This window comes from Lotus japonicus, chromosome 1 (genome assembly GCF_012489685.1).
Source record: "Lotus japonicus ecotype B-129 chromosome 1, LjGifu_v1.2".
In the NCBI taxonomy this organism is placed as follows: Eukaryota; Viridiplantae; Streptophyta; class Magnoliopsida; order Fabales; family Fabaceae; genus Lotus; species Lotus japonicus.
Genome location: NC_080041.1, coordinates 121755941 through 121773114, shown reverse-complemented (window position 1 = coordinate 121773114; position 17174 = coordinate 121755941). Strand labels below are relative to the sequence as shown.

Below are 17174 nucleotides of genomic sequence, written 5' to 3'. Positions count from 1 at the left end.
AAACTTCTTCTGAGATTCAATTTTCATATCTCTATTTAATTTAAAAGCTTCAAACAAGGGTTACTTAAAGGGTAGAAGAAAAATGATTATTTGCTGACAACAGATTTGGGGCCACCAAACACAAGTTATATTGGTGTTAGAACTTTTGTTGGGTTAATTAACTGTCTTGAAACTTTAACTAAGAAATGGACATTAGTGGATGATTAGGCAGCATTATTTAATTGGTATTAGATGCACAACAATTCTGCTTTTATCCAGAAGAATAACTGTAAGAGCATCTCCAATGCTAGTTCTTATTTCTTAATTCTTAGCACTATTCATGTGGGCCCGTACTGTCACATGTGCTTAAGAAACTCTATGCATATTTTGCTCCAACCATGAGTTTTTAGATTTTAGTACTATTCATTTGGTCCCACAATATCATTAATATTATAGTAGTAATATTTTTTTCTTTCATATAATTTTGATTTAAATTTAAATGCTAATTCAATATTTAAATTAAATGAATTGATGAATGAGAGAGAAAAAATTAACTTTTCATGTTAAGAACTCAAAAAGTAAAACATCTTATATAAGAACCTAGTTCTTATTTTTAAGAACTAAGAACTCCACGTCATCTCCTCCAATGGTTAAGAACTCACTCAAAAATAAGAACTAAGAACCTTGCATTGGATATGCTCTAAGAGTGTGACGCAGAGCCTTCCTGAAAAGAAATTGAGATATGACCTTGTATTATGCGTGTATATGCCAACACCCACTAGAAGAAAAATATTACAAATCAAAATTTCAGAACAAGAGTGGGGAAGCAAATATGATCGGTGGTGGAGGTAGAAATTTGAGATTATGGGGAAGCAAATATGATCGGTGGTGGAGGTAGAAATTTGAGATTAAGAGGACCAAGATGGGTCAAGATTAAAGAATATGGTAGGCGTACAATAATTTATACAACTCACATACATATGTATTACATATAAAAAAACAAAATTGAGAAGCTTTGAAATGGGTGAGTCCCTCCCTCTACCACCGAACGCCACAAACATTATTTTGCAGCATAGGAAATCTGAAAAAAAGGAAAAAAAAAAAAAAATGTAAGAATATTTTGGTGCCACCAATTGTACTTGGGCATGACAATGGGATGGGTCAGGATCATTCATCTTTTCCCAACACCAAACTCATTAAAAGCGGTATGAGTTTTGGTGTGTGTTCGAAGATATTGAGGGTGAAAATACAAAACTCAACCTCATTTCCGCTCGGGTTTAGAAACCCATGTTTAAAAACCCACGTCCTCCTTAATTTTCAATTTTTTTATTTATCCTTATTAATTTATGTATATTTAAATAAATCATATTAACTCAAATAATTTATGAAAATAGTTTTTAAGAATCTTAAAAATACAAGAATGTTAAAAATTAAATCATATTTTTTAGCAAAATATATGAAGATTTGACTACTATTATGATTCAAATAATGTAATAGTATATTGTAGCAGATTTGAGTTCGCGTGTATTAACAACCTCAACAAACTCAACCACCACCTCAAACTCATCTCAACCAGAACCATCCCCCTATTTCAGCCACCACGTGTTGGTCACACTCTCTTCAAGTCACCACGACGAACACTTTTCGCAATGTTGTATAGCTATCAACCCTAAATCATGCAGCCCGACCCTGTCTACTCACGGCCACCGCCGTAGCTCCATCAGCAACCAAGGCCACCCTTGATCTCCATCAACATCTTTCACTCTCAATCTTGTTTTCTCCCTGTGTTTAGACTCTTTCTCTATTCTCTAGTTGTTGTATTGTTGTCTCTCCCTTCCGTTCTCGTGAAATTAGGATTGGTATGTGTCTGTAACTAGGTTAAGTTTGTGTGTTAGAGTAACAATGGTTGGAGAATGAAAAACATAGTGGGGGAAATTGCCCCATATACACTCGATCTAGCTAAGTGCATTTGTCCCGGTTACTGCCGGTAATGACACATATAATGTTTGTGAGTTTTGAGATTGTGAGTGGTTAGACTAGAAAGGGTTTAAGGTTTGTAATGTTTGTTGAGTTAAAATACATATTATTTTCTCAATGGAGAATGTAGATAAATTGGTCGAACCACGTTATATCTAAGAGCATCTCCAACGCTGGTTTCTTAGACCAGGTGGAGATGCTAAGAAACCGTTTCTTATTTTTTGCAGCATTGGAGCATGCCTAGTTGGCACTTTTGAGATCTTAGCAACAGTGCAGAGTTTCTTCCACAAGGAACTCTGCTTTTTGGTTTCTTAGCCTTAAACAAATGATATTTTCTCTCACATGCTCAACAGATTTCAGAGGGAAAATTAACAGGATGAAGGAAGATGGAAAATTCACAACCTTAACAACATGAACAGAACACTAAAATAACAACTTTATTACAGAACATGGATTTTACAGAATAGAACACCAGTGTTTTTTTACATAAAAAAAACAAAAAATAAACATAATCTTGATCTTGACTGAGAAGCTCCGATCTGCAAAGAGATGAGAGAGTTTCAATAGAAGGGTAAATGAACAGACGAAAATCAACAAAAAAAAAATACAACACAAACTCACCTCAGATCGCTTTGCATGTGAGGAAAGGAAACTCCTTTGCGAGATTGAAGGCCTAGAAAGCATGAAACAGGGCCGGTGGTGGCCGGATCGTGGCCTGAGGGTGGCGGGTTGGGGGTTTTAGGCTGGAGAAGAAGAAGAGAGGGGCGGAGGTGGTGGCCCTGTTGGTCACACAAGTGCAGAAAAGAAAATGATTTGAGAAGAAAAGGAAGAAGGTGATGGCGGCAGAGAGGTGGAGAGAAGACGAGACGGTTGTTGATGTGGCCGGAGAAGAAGAGGGATGGAATGCAGGAGGAAGAAGAAGAAGAGGGAGGAAGGAGATGTGCGGCTAGGGTTATGGAGAGTGAGAGAGGAAAAGTTGTTTTTATAGTGGGAGACCGGCTGAGCCGGTTTTTTGCCCGTTAGTGACCAATCCAGACCGGTTTAGACCGGTTGGAACCGGTTTTCTGCCCATTTGAGGGTATTTTGACCGGTTTTACTGGTTTTCTGACTGTTTTGGCATCAGTTTTTCAATTAAATTATTTTTAAGTTGAAGTATTTATTTAGTATTAAATTTAAATCTAAATTGGGTGAAAATAAATATTATAAATTTATATTGTATGGTGGGACACGGGTGGGACCCTTCAAATAGTAATTTAAGAAACCATGGGTTGGAGCAAAATCTGCTTCAGTTTCTTAGGAGTTTCTTAAGTCTGATGTGGCAGTACGGGCCCACAGGAATAGTGCTGAATAGTGTGTTAAGAAACCAAATAAGAATTTTGGGGTTGGAGTTGCTCTAAGTCTCCATTGCACACTTATTCTCTCATCCCGATCCTTATATATTTAAGAGGCACTTACTAGTTACTACTCAAAGTCAAACTACATGTAAATTAAGCAAGTATATGTCAACTTTTCAATACTGGAGGATTTTGCTTAAAACATTATGATTATTGTGAGTGTCATCAATGTTTATAATGGGTAGCAAAATTATTTACTCATAATGTTCCGACTAGGGACTACGATGGATCATGACTACAACATGGATACCACCTTGAGACATCTATTAATTATAAGCTGCCTGAAAGTAACAAGCTTGGAAAATGATTTTGCAACATCAATTATCCACACTCTTTAATATCTGGACCATAGTCTCATTCATTTCTAAAGCACCCTTGCCATCAGGTGACGTTGATGAGGCCTAGAACAGTATAAACATTAGTAGCATTCCCCCCACTTTCACCATTTTTTTTGTTTTGCAATTTGCTCCATAGAATATATCTTCTAATGGATATAATGCTGGTGTCATCTATCATCGCATAATTAAATTAAATATTGACCTCTTATATATTGATCATGCTAGGTAGGTGCTATGACATGTCATTTTACATTAAAATTTGTTGGTAACAAAATATCAAAGATTTTGAGGGAGAATAGATAGATGCAATCATTTGGCAGCTAACGCAAGAGAGCAATAAGTTGCGATTCATTACACAACACAATTATTATTTTGTGTTAGTGGTCCACTTGGATCATTTTTATGTCACAAATTTTACCTTCAAAAGAGTAGGAGAGACGGTGGTCTTTGTCCTCAGTCCTCACTGCAGCTGCTGTGGGAAACGATTGGTGAACATACGCCTCATCAATAGCACATATCAGCACTCTGGCAAATTTAGGTCCGTGTTATAAATTGTGATCTAAACTGGTAGCTCCTGAAATTTCAAGCAAACACAAACTGGTGATTTAGATTAGTTTTTGCTGTTCAAAAAAAAAAGATTTAGATTTGGACTCGTTCATTCTTTTTTGTTAACTTGGACTCCTTTTTTGAATATTATATTTGGGCTGCCTGGAAACAATGGACTCCAAAAGAAGAAACCCAATAATGAAATGAACTTGTACCCTGTCCAGCCCATTTACATATATTGGCATTAAAAATATGGCGTTGACGAAAACAAAAACAAAAAAGGAGGTAATTATAATGTACTTCTGTTATCTTGTAAATTTGTTTATATGCGTATTAAAAAAAAATGTTTATATGCACAAGAGAGTCTTTTAAATGGGTCTCAGACCCTCAAATTATAAAAAAAAAAAGAGAGAGAGTCTTTTAAATACTTGGTAAGTAAGAAGAACATTCACACCATAATAGTTTTAGCTCAAGTGGTAAGAGCTAAGGGACACAAAGGATGAGGAGGGGAAGATCTAGGGTTCGAATCCTGAAAGGGAAATTTAAAGGGATTTTCTAACTTACTAACAACTAACCACTAACATTTACCTATAAAAAAAAACTAACCGATAAAAAATGATTGTCATACACTCATACTTGTAAATTAAAACAAAGTTTACAAAACTTATATCATGTTTTTTTTTTCTATGTCAAATATTAAGTTTTTTTAAAAGATTAAAGAAATATAAAGAGAATATTTTTCTAGAAAGGAACCAAAAAATAGGAACCTAGCTCAAGAAAGAGGTGCTCCGATAATTCCCAGGAAGAAAACTCATGAACTAACATGCTCTCTGCTTCTCCCACTCTGACCTCAGCCAAAAATCTAGCTACCATTACATTACCTTTCTGCAGTATATGTTGCAAGGACACCTCTCAATCCTACTTAAGAAGCCTGCATGTTGTTGCACCAAGGATAGAAGCATACTAATGAAATATAGGCACACTTCTCTTAAAGTAGAGTCCATGTAAACAACACGACAAAATCCCGGATCCTAACAAAGTTGTGGCCCATGAAGGACCGCAAGAAGCTTCGCTTTGAGGATTTTCAAGACCCCGATGAAGCCAAAATAACCAAGAAACCAGTCTCCAATAGCATTCCGAAAAACACCTCAAAGCAGTTTATTCTCGGTTTACGAAAGAACTATATTAAGAAAAGAGATGTAAATATTAACTTAAAAAGAATAATATAAATTTTAGAAATTTAGAAACCAAATCATAGGCGTAAATAAATCATTTGACTTATATATAACTTTAATGGCTAAACTAAATTAATTCCATATACCTATTAATTAATAATAATGATAATGAAGAAATATCTCTCAACCGAAAGCTCCAAAAGGAGGGAAACCGATAACGGCTTATCCTTTGCCAGCAACTTGAAGCTCTTCCTTTTTCCTCTTTATCTGATTTTCAATGGCATCCTCTCAGCTAAGCCACTCACTGCAAAATGAACAGAAAACTGAAGACTTAGAATTCCCTCTGAAGGAAATTGGAAATGAAGGTCTAACAAAACGGATTCTCAGAAATGGAGTCACTTGGCAAACTCCGTTCTCCGGAGACGAAGTGGAAGGTAGTTTAGAAAACCATGTCAATAATACAACCCTCCGACTCTTTCTTTTCTCTTTCTACCGTTTTAGCTTGTAACTCATGAATCATGATGTCTATGCCATAAGCCCATAATTGAAATAGGTTCATGGTAACTCAACTCTTTTGTTTACCTTTCAGTTCATTTCAGAGGACAAGTTGAAAACGGAGCACTTCTTGATTCCAGTTATGATAAAGGGTCGTCATTTCGTTTCAAATTAGGCCAATGTAAGCACTTTTTATTTAGGAAAATGATTTGTAGACATGTGTATAGTGCAAACATCCAACAGACACTCAAAGTGAGAAAAGAAGAGAAGAGAGAAGTAATGTATGTGATATGATAGAAAGGGAGATAGAGTGGTGTCCGTTAGATGTCTGCACTATTTGTATGTCTGAGTATCATTATTCTTTTATTTATTGCATGAATTCCTAGTCAAAAACATCACTACATTATCTACTAGAGTGGTTGGTTCAGGTGTTACATGTCTAATTCTCTTAAGCAATATCTCGCGTTTCAGTAAATGGAAAAATACTCCGGTTGGGAGAGTTAAGCCATCATGATGTGGATGTTTTTTTGCTAAAACATGAAGAAGAAAAAACTAGAAGAGTACACATTGGGGATAAATGGATAATAATGAAGGGAAATCAAATTCTTTGGTTTGGCTGTAACTGTTTAATTGGGTCAATGTATTTGATTTGCTTCCAGGTGAGGTTATCAAAGGTTGGGATGAAGGAGTTGCCACCATGAAGAAAGGGGAGAGAGCAATCTTCAAAATGCCACCCAATTTGGCATATGGGGGAGCAGGTTCTCCACCATTGATCCCTCCCAATGCAACTCTTATTTATGACATTGAAATGCTGTCTTGGAGCACCATCAGGGACTTGACCGGAGACGGAGGAATCATGAAAAAGGTGATTAGGGAGGGAGAAGGATGGGCTGCTCCCAAAGATGCTGATGAGGTCCTAGGTAACAATCATAATTATAATAAATTTTTATGTTAATATTATCATTGACTCTTATGGTTGGATGAACTTATTGTAATTTAAACATGCTATAAACAAAACCTGGCTACTTAGTACTTGGAAGGCTACATATAACTAATCTTGTACATAACTTGCTTATTTACAGTGAAATATGAAGCAAGACGAAAGGATGGGATGCTTGTCTCTGAGCCTGATAAAGGGGTGGAGTTTAATGTAAGTGATGGTAAGTTCAGGTATTCACTACATGTTTTGGCTACGTATATGAATATGATAGCTGAATTTTTCAGCTGGAATTATGGGAAAGAATATCATCTTACCCTGATCTTCTACCAAGGCAGGGATTTGAATTCCTTTCATAGGAATCACACATTCACGCTGTCAAACATTTTAAGTTGTCTGACCTTAGTTAGATGATTCACATTTTAATTTGGAATTATAACCCGGAATGTGAACCTTCCAATCTTGATTGCACGGCTCAGAATACTTGAATGCGTGAATAGGATCCCCAAATCAATGTGTTCAACCTACTTTCAGTATACATACTATAGTAAACTTCTCAGAAATTTTACTAGATGTTTAGAAAATTCAGAAAATTGATTCATCTGTGGAATGCATTGTTCAATATATCTGTTTGGATCAGGCTATCTCTGTCCTGCAATGAGTATAGCAGTAAAGACAATGCGAAAGGGCGAGATTGCAGAGCTAACTATCAAATTCTTATGTAAGTTTATTAGAAGTCACTCTTTTTTTCCTGACTAAGTATATGCATGTATTGCCATAACTTTGGTTTTAGGAATCCATTTTGTTGCTGTTGTATTTTTTTATCATTCACTGAAAAAACTTAGTAATATCAGGACATAACTTTGCAGATGGGCTCAATCAAAATTCAAATAGAACCAATGAGGTTGATGGTTTACTAGATTTTATGTTCACTACCATCAAACTTGAGCTGGTATCATGGAACATTGTTACTGATATCTCGGGAGATAAGAAGATACTGAAAAAAATTAAGAAAGCCGGTGAGGGGTTTGATCGTCCAAACGAAGGATCCCAAGTGAAAGGTAAAATATGATCTTGGTAAGAGGAAATGACCCCAAAATTATGGTGTTGTCTAAGCAATTTCAAACTAAAATATATCAGCTGAAAATTTGAAATAAAATAAACCATATGCACACTAAGGTTCATAACTAATGTTTTGATTTTCTGCAGTGATATATTTGTGCAAACAAGAAGATGGTACAGTTATTGAGAGAAAAGGGTCAAAGGAAGAACCTTTTGAATTCACAACTCAAGAAGGTATTATGCTGCTGTTATACATGGACACTGGACATGCACATTGTTATAGCATGTTTGGATCAACTTCTCTTTCACCATAATCCATTCTAATATGCAGAAGCTACTTACAAAAGTTTCTCTTCAGAATTGATTATGGTTTCAGAATCAATTGTACAAGAGTTTCCAAACATGACTTAGTAATTCCTGTGTCTGCTTTTCTTTTTTCTTTTTAAATCTTTGTACTCTTTTGTTCTATGCATTTCCAGACCAGGTACATGAGGGTCTAGAAAGAGCAATAATGACAATGAAGAAAGCAGAACTGGCTCTGGTAACAATCAGTGCTGAATATTTGTGTGACCATAATAATTTACATGGAAACACAGCCAATAATAAAGTCCTTTATTACGAAGTCGAATTGGTAGATTTCATTAAGGTTAGTTTCTCCTATCTTTCTAAGCATACAATTGTTCAAGGTATCATCAATGAATTCAAAACATCAACATAATATATTCTCCTTTTCTTCTTCTAGTCAATTTTCACAATCTCTTTTTGCCCATCTATACATTTTTTCCTGAATCTATCAACTAACTAAGAGGGCATAGATGAAAATAACTTATGTATTGTTTTTTTATTTCATGACCTGAAAGGAGAAACAAGCTCCACTATTTATACAAACTTGTAATGTTATATTGTTCTGAGATGACTCTGATGTGAACAGGAAAAGCCATTTTGGAAATTGGACACTCAAGAGAAAATAGAAGCTTGTGAGAGGAAGAAGCATGATGGAAATTTGTTGTTCAAAGCTGAAAATTTCAGGCGCGCATACCATAAATATGACAAGGCGAGTAACTTACAATTTACAAGCTAATGTATGATGAGCCTTGATAAATCTTGCATAAAAGGATCTCAGTGCCACTTAACAAGGGTTCTAACAGAACAGTCATCATTGATGTTATAGGCTGTAAAATACATTGAGTTTGATCACTCATTCAATGAAGATGAGAAGCGTCATGCTAATTCGTTACGATTATCCTGCAATTTGAACAAAGCTGCCTGTAAACTTAAACTGGGGGAGTACACTGAAGCTTCCAGACTATGCTCAAAGGTATCCTCTTAGGCTATGTTGAGTATTTTTCTCTTTGTCCTTTTGTCTCTCTTCATCCTCTGTGACAAGTAAATATGAATTAATGCATGCTCTTGGATTATGAAGAGATAGGTGAACTCTCTTCCAGAGTCCTATCTCACCCTGATGAGGCATCAAAACAATTGATTATAGTTGTTCAAGAGTAAATAAAGTGCATGTTTAGAAATCCTTATGTGAGTAGTAGGTTTGAAGTTTTGTGAATTGAAGCAACAATCAATTGATTGTAAAATGCACGAAAGCACCTCAAAACTGATTCTCCTCGATGCACAAAGGCACCTGATATTTTGTGTAGGTCTGAAGCTATGTACATCAAAACAATTGATTGTTGCTCGCCTTAAAAGGCAAACTTAGTTTTGAGGAGAATTTCTGTGAATAGCTTGTGAGTGATGCAATTGTTTCTGGGGAAAATAAGTTGATCCAAACATATCCAAAGCCTATATAGTGTCCACAATGCACAAAAGTGGGAGTATAAGGAAAGTGGAAAGTAGAAGGAAGAAGTTTTCTCTTAAAGCTATTGAAACTAGATTGTACACATGACATGAATGCATGGAAGACATTAACTTTGCAATAATTGACAATAAGTTGAATGTTTTAAAATGAACCTGTCCATGAAAATATTCAGGTGTTAGAACAAGACCCTTTAAATGTGAAGGCTCTTTACAGAAGATGCCAAGCATACCTGAAGACATCAGACTTAAAGAAAGCTGAGGCTGACATTAAAAGAGCTCTGATTCTTGATCCAAATAGCAGGTACCTACCAGTCTTGTCATTTTCAAACTAACTTATTAACTGCTGCTCTTGACAACTTTTATTTTCTATTTAATTTCAACAATGGGTGATTATTTTTTTGCTTGGCTCATATCAGAGACCTTAAACTTGAGTACAAAGAGCTGAAACTTAAGCAAAAGGAATACACCAGATGTGAGGCTGACATATTTAGCAAATGCTTTCAAGGATGAGCTTAGTTCTGAAAGTGATTTGTGTTCCAAATTTCTTTTTTTAGCATAAAAATCTCTGCATCATAGAAAATTATATAATGATTACTGTTCCTTGTGACGGAAGTTACTTCTGTAAATTGACTCCAGAAAGTTACTATTGCATATTTATAGATGAAACAATGAAATTAAGCACTATCCAGAAGCCTGTTCTACACTAAACTATTTATAGCTTAATCTTATTTCAATATGTTTACATTTGTATAGTGTACCAAGGTTTTTTTTTCCCTATATAGGTAGTATTATTTGTATACCAAAAATATTACATCCTGATTGTGTTTTAAGTTAGAAAATACATATTTAAAAATCAATACGGTCTATTTTTTTTCATGAGTAAACGATGTCGTCGGAAGCCAAACTCAAACACTACAAGAAATGGAAGGTTTTAAACCTAGCCGTCGTTTGAATACATCAAGCGAACATGGAAGTCTTGTAGAAGGCCTTCTAAGGTCGTGCTCACCCTTGGGCAGTCTTGCATGATTGTTAGTAAGCGAATAGGTGTTAAGTTGATTGGCCTTAGCTGGGACGAGATATTCCTCAATTAGGACACTTCATCCTCATTTATGATGCTCACATAATTGTGAAATCTTTGAGCCGACTAAAATGTTATTAAACATGTCGGTCATTTTGGCCGATCTGAACCGTTCCAATACAAAAATATTACATCATATGTATGTTTTAAGTTTGGAAATACAATTTATTAAAAAACTATTACAGTATATTTGTATTATCAATATATAAATATAAACAAGAATTATGAAAAGTAATAGGAGCAAAAATCCTCATTACATATAATACGACGTCCTTTTCAGTGTGAACCATGCCTTTATCAATCACATCTAGCCACCTAACTTGAATTTTATATAAAAAGATAAAGAATTTGATCATTGTGATGTGAATTGAATTTCAAGTTCTGAACCTGTACGAAACCACCAACTCCAATGTCACTATTTGGAATGGATATGAGTGGTTCAAACCTCTGCTGAAAAATATTTTCCTCATATATTATTTCTGCAAATCTTCCACCTTCTATAATGTGCCATCTCCATTTATCCAAAAAATCATCATTCATTCTAATTTCCAATACTTCACTATCTCACCAACCCACCCATCAACTACGTGTGGGTCCTTGCCACTCTAACTTTGTTAGGCCACACCGAACACTGTTTAAGGAAAAAACTAGATTGAGGTTCTCCTTTATCACACTAAACTTCAAATTTAATAAATTATTACAGTATATCTTATTAATATCAAGTAGCTAGTACTACTAAAAATATAGAACAAATTAGATACAGTTTCATCTATGCAATTTTTACTGTTTCACCTGTCATCATCATTATTCCCCCAATCCATTGATTTAAAAAGCAGCAACTTCAGCATGTCTTCTTACCAACCCTGAAATCATAATTTAAATCTCCACAGTTTGAAATTTTCCACTAGCAATTAAGTTTATGTGGTCTACAACAGATGAGGAAGGTCTAAATCCTCACTCGTCACACCAACTTTTGATTCTTTCACCATCCAAACTGCATCCACCACCACCAAATCCTAAACAAAGTAGCCACAATAATTCAATGCAAACTGCTCTTTCTCGACGTCACTTTGTGAACTCAACTGTCCCATTAAACCAATCTTCATATTTATCATCACATTATTCACCCATCCTTTTGCAACAAATTTTTCTAATGCGTAAATTTAATTATTCTTCAAATTACAAAGTTAAATCGTTTTTAGTTATTATTTTTGTTTCCGGTATCACCACATTTAAGTGAGTAGATATATCCCAACAAATCATTTTTCATACACACTAACCCAAATATCAAACTATTAACTAGATTTTTTTATAGACAAATGTTAGTAGTTAGTTGTTAGTAAATTAGAAAATTCCTTCAAGGTTCCCTTCTAGGATTCAAACTCTAGACCTTCCTCTCCCCACCCTTATGTTCCCTAGCTCTTACCACTTGAGCTAACCCTCGGAGACGAACTATTAATAGATGTTTTAAGAGTTTAACTATCTACAAATTAAATTAAATGTGTTGAATTTAGTTATCTTTTTAATTACAATTTTTTAAAATGTTTAAAAGCAAATATTACCTCATTTCTATTTAACGGTATGGAGAGCGAAGAAACGCATATATTAAGAAGTGCAATTAATTTTGTTAATTTTTTTAAAAATATTATTTATTTTTCTATTTTACCCTCTAGAGTGTGTTTTGTCTTTCATTATATAATATAGGCTTAATTCCATTTTGGGCCCATGATCTTTCAAAAATGAGCGATCCGGGCCCCCTGTGTTTAAGTGTAGCGGTCAGGCACCCTAACATTTCAAAAAGGTGCGTTCCAGGTCCTACTGTTAGTGCCGTTTGTTTGACCAAACGGAGCCAGTGACGTGGATTTTCTTTTTCATTTTAACATTAATTTTTTACCCAAAAATCCCCCCCCCCCCAATTCACAAACACGGTTCCCCCCAATTTTTTTACCCTAATTTCATCCTAATTTAGCAAGAGAAGAGAGATTGAGAGGATATTCTTGGTGCATTCTTGGTGCGGCTTCAACCCCAACTCAACCTTCATCCACACTCAAGCACAAAAACAAAAACTCAGGAAATTAAGAAGATTCATAATAGAATGTGAAACAGGGAGGAATGGGGTGTTCAAGTTGTCGAAGGTAGGAGGCTGGTGAACACCAATCCCTAAACCCCAACCCAGATTCAACCTCCTTCCTCCGCCGCCTCACCAGTCACTGTCGCCACCGCCATCATTTCCCCTGACCCCGAACTCACCAGTATCCCCCAGCCAAACCATGCCCCAGCAACCAAAATCCCCCTCCGCCCACGGATGATCCGGAAGCTCTCTCCTGACCCGACCACCACCACCTCTGAATCCCAATCAGAAACCACAAAACCCTCCTCGACCTCCATCGCCACCCTTCACCCTCTCCACCGAGCCAGAAAAACAACAGGGAGGAGAAGGAGGGATCGAGTCAGAGAAAGAGAACCTGAAATCAAACCAACAAACCCCAACCTCCATGAGACTCAAAGCCCCAAGCACTTCGATCCCGCCGCTTCGTTCTTAAATCTGAACTTTCATGCCTCCAAACACTTCGATCTCGTCACCTCAATCTCTTCTCCAAATACTTAATGTTGCTTCGAGGGCTTTTTGTAGAGGTTACTCAGATCTGGCAACAGCGATAGTGTTTGGGCGGTGGGGAACCCTAAGGGGTCGCGAGGGAGAAGAGGGAAAGAGTGGGAGGAGAAGGTTGGGTTGGGGGAGAATCGTGTTTCTGATTTGGGTGGGGGGGGGGAATTTTTGGGTAAAAAAATTAAGGCTTAATTCCACTTTGGGCCCCTGATCTTTTAAAAATGAGCGATCGGGGCCCCCCGTGTTTAAACGTAGCGGTCAGGCACCCCAACGTTTCAAAAACGTGCGTTTCAAGCCCTTCTGTTAAGTGTAGTTAGTTTGACTAACGGAACTAGTGACGTGGATTTTCTTTTTTATTTTAATATTATTTTTTTACCCAGAAATCCCCCCCCCAAATTCTCTCTCAATCTCGACATCTCTCCCTTTCTCACTTTCTTCTCCATTCTTCTCCATTTTTCTCACTTCATCTTCTTCTTCATGGTCGCCGCCACTGCTCTTCGGCCAAGCCACCACCACCGCGAGCTTCCTCACGCGAGCTCGCCGCTGGCCACACCACCATCACTGGGCCTCCTTCTTCTTCTTCCATGAGAGCCACCGCCGCTGGCCACACCACCATCACCGCGCCTCCTTCTTCTTCTTCTTCCATGAGAGCCACCGCCGGTCACACCATCACCTCCTCCTCATCCTCGCGCGAACCTAAAGGGCAGCCACCATGGCCACCACGTGGAAGCCATCACCACCATGAAAACCTAGGACCGCCGCCTTCAAAGTCCGATCTACGGCGAACCGCTCACGATCTCGACAAACCAACACCACCGCTGTGCTCCTCTCCTCGTCCGCAACAAAACCCACAAAGAAATTTCCGATTCCGACGACCTCCGCCGTGAACCGCCGTGCGCCGCCGCCGGAGGCGATTTCCGACGACTCACCCTCTTCTCCTCTTCTCTTTCTCTTGCTAAATTAGGGTGAAATTAGGGTAAAAAATTGGGGGGAAGCGTGTTTGTGAATTAGGGGGAATTTTTGGGTGAGAAATTTAATCTTAAAATGAAAAAGAAAATCCACATCACTGCTCCGTTTGGTCAAACTAACGGAACATAACAGAAGGGCCCCGATCGCACTTTTTTGAAACGTTTGGGTGCCTGACCGCTACGTTTAAACACGGGGGGCCCCGATCGCTCATTTTTGAAAGATCAGGGGCCCAAAGTGGAATTAAGCCAAAAATTAATGTTAAAATGAAAAAGAAAATCCACGTCACTGGCTCCGTTTGGTCAAACAAACGGAACTAACAGAAGGACCTGGAACGCACCTTTTTGAAACGTTAGGGTGCATGACCACTACGTTTAAACACAGGGGGCCCGGATCGCTCATTTTTGAAAGATCAGGGGCCCAAAATGGAATTAAACCTATAATATATATTACTCCTACAATGACATTATAAGGAAAAACATCATTAATGTTATATTAAAATATTTTTTTTACATCGGAAAGATAAATTGCACCCACCATGAATTGACTCTGGACCTCCCACTACCCAACTCATATGTCCCTCATCTCGTACCACTTAAGCTATCATACGGAGACGCTATCTTAAAATGTTGGGTGAACAAATAAATAAGAACAATTTTTTTCTTTAAAATTGAAAGTTAATAAAAATCGGAAATAATATATAATCATAACAATATTAATACACACACTAAAGTACATATATGCTTAGATGAGCGTACATTCAGTTTCAAGCTAAAGTCAAAGCGACTAAACGGCTACAACATTGATAGATACAGTACACACCTCATTTTTTAAACACTTCATTTATATCTATTTTGTTGATATCTCTCTCATCTTATCATATATCACATCTCATGCATTCTCTCTCTTACTTTTTCTTTTCTTCCTATCTCTCTCATCATTTCACCTCCTTTCGCCTCAAAAAAAAGTGTGTAAGTAACATTGTTGAGAACGGCAAACCCCACCTCCTGATGGAATTGAATTTTCCTTACTTTAGTACTTTCCTTAAGATCTCTTCATATTTCGTGAAACTATGAAACTTTCATTTTAAGGGTTCAAAACTTCAATCATTTCTTTGGTAAAATTGCAGAAATATAATTTCTCTATCACTGCACCAACATTTTATTGTTTATTTTTTAAAACACTTTATTATTAATTGAAATTTCATATGTTATTGTAATGCTAAAATACCTTAACTATTTCGCTATCGTTCTTCGTCACTTTCTGGACCATTGCACTGTACATAGTCATCTCTACTCCTCCTCCACCAAAACTGGTTGTAACACATCATCATGCACCAACTTTTGCGGCAACCACCACTTGCAGACTGTATATGAATCACCTTCACTGTGAGGACATTCCCCTCCCTAATCCCAACTTTCTCAACCTACCCCCGATAAAACTCATCCTCTCCTAACCACCATCTTCGCCACTTTCATGGTCGCTGGACAATGTAAATGAGGCACTTGGTCGGTTTCTTTCATAGTTGTCTTGAAACAGGATGAGATCAAGCCTTTATAGTTTTTGGTAAGTGGAGTGACAGATAAAAAAAGAGTACTTTGGGATATAAACTAGGGCAATCGATGTCGAGCATACGATGATGTCGCTTATTTCCATTTGTGGAAGTCTCCGACAGAGGAAAGAGTTGTAGGTGTTAATGTATTCTACCTTATCTAGGGGCTGCTGAAATCGTTTTTATTATGTCATGTGTGGGAGCTAGTACAGATGAATAAAGGCTTGCCACTTGGGTGAGACCTATTTTCTTAACTAATAGGCGGCAAATCAACTTACTATCTATCTTGTGAAGCTAACATGACTAGCTATATAAGTATATCCAAATCAAGATGAGACGTGATAGATGTGAAAGGCCGCAACGGGATAACAAAGCTCACCCAACATAGAAATAGTGCAATGCGATCAACACTAGTTCACCAGAAAGACCATGATGATTCGAGTGTAGCTCCTTCTATTCTATAGTTCTTTCTCCTTTTTCCTTCATTCTCTCCTTCAATTTGTATTTTCCTCTTCACTATCGTCTTCTTCCTTAGCATCCTCCATTTATGGATCCTTGTCAGCCTAGATGATTTCAGTATATTGGACTCTCTCCTAAAGCCTCCTTCTCAAGTCTCGCTTTCAAAATTCGATCTTTCACTATTTGGGTTCCTAAAGCTTTGCATTGCTTGTCGGGCTTAGACTGGGTCAACTTCCCCCTTTGAAAGCCCCATACATTAGCCCTTGAACAAGACCACGACTCAAGTAATTCTGTCTCCTATCCTCCATTACTAAAAGACCTACTTGTTTCTCTAGCCGACTCATCTCTCTCCATCTCCATTTTTGGCCGATGAGCGACCAGTTACTTCAAAGGGGGAGATGATTGCCACCGCCTTGGGTGATGAGCGGACTCTGCAACCCGTTGGCCCCCTGTGCATCCTCAAATTTCCATTTTCTTGCCAAAATTTGCCCTCTTCATTGAATCTTCAATCCTTCAACACAAATTAATATAAAAATTAAACTTAAACACTTTTTATCCTATAGCTCATCTATCAACAAGTTCTAAACAAAAGAAGTTGGATTTGGTCAAGATTTCTCATGAATTTACAAGGATAAATGCCTAAATTTCTCATTAAAACTAGGTAAAATTGGTACTTATCACCTCACAAGTATGAATATTCCTTACTTGAATATGAATGCCTCATATTAAAGAAACTTTTAACACACAAGAAAAAAAAAAACCCATTTTAATTACGTAGACCAATAAAGTTATGATTGAAATT

The 17174-nt window shown here is 37.0% G+C and overlaps 1 protein-coding gene and 1 long non-coding RNA gene across 2 annotated transcripts; one reads left to right on the top strand and one right to left on the bottom strand.

Moving 5' to 3' along the window:
- Positions 1 to 5612: 5612 nt before the first annotated feature.
- LOC130730030 (70 kDa peptidyl-prolyl isomerase-like) lies at positions 5613 to 10393 on the top strand. The gene is made up of 12 exons (XM_057581903.1): positions 5613 to 5843; positions 5999 to 6085; positions 6564 to 6824; positions 6987 to 7064; positions 7482 to 7562; positions 7711 to 7902; positions 8051 to 8137; positions 8383 to 8549; positions 8835 to 8957; positions 9075 to 9221; positions 9883 to 10010; positions 10126 to 10393. The coding sequence occupies exons 1-12, from the start codon at positions 5687 to 5689 to the stop codon at positions 10217 to 10219; spliced, it is 1602 nt and encodes a 533-aa protein (XP_057437886.1). The 5' UTR covers positions 5613 to 5686; the 3' UTR covers positions 10220 to 10393.
- Positions 8963 to 10195, bottom strand: LOC130730031 (uncharacterized). The gene is made up of 2 exons (XR_009016208.1): positions 9940 to 10195; positions 8963 to 9280 (listed from the first exon to the last, which is right to left on the bottom strand). It is a non-coding gene; the product is annotated as an uncharacterized LOC130730031 (long non-coding RNA).
- Positions 10394 to 17174: the final 6781 nt, after the last annotated feature.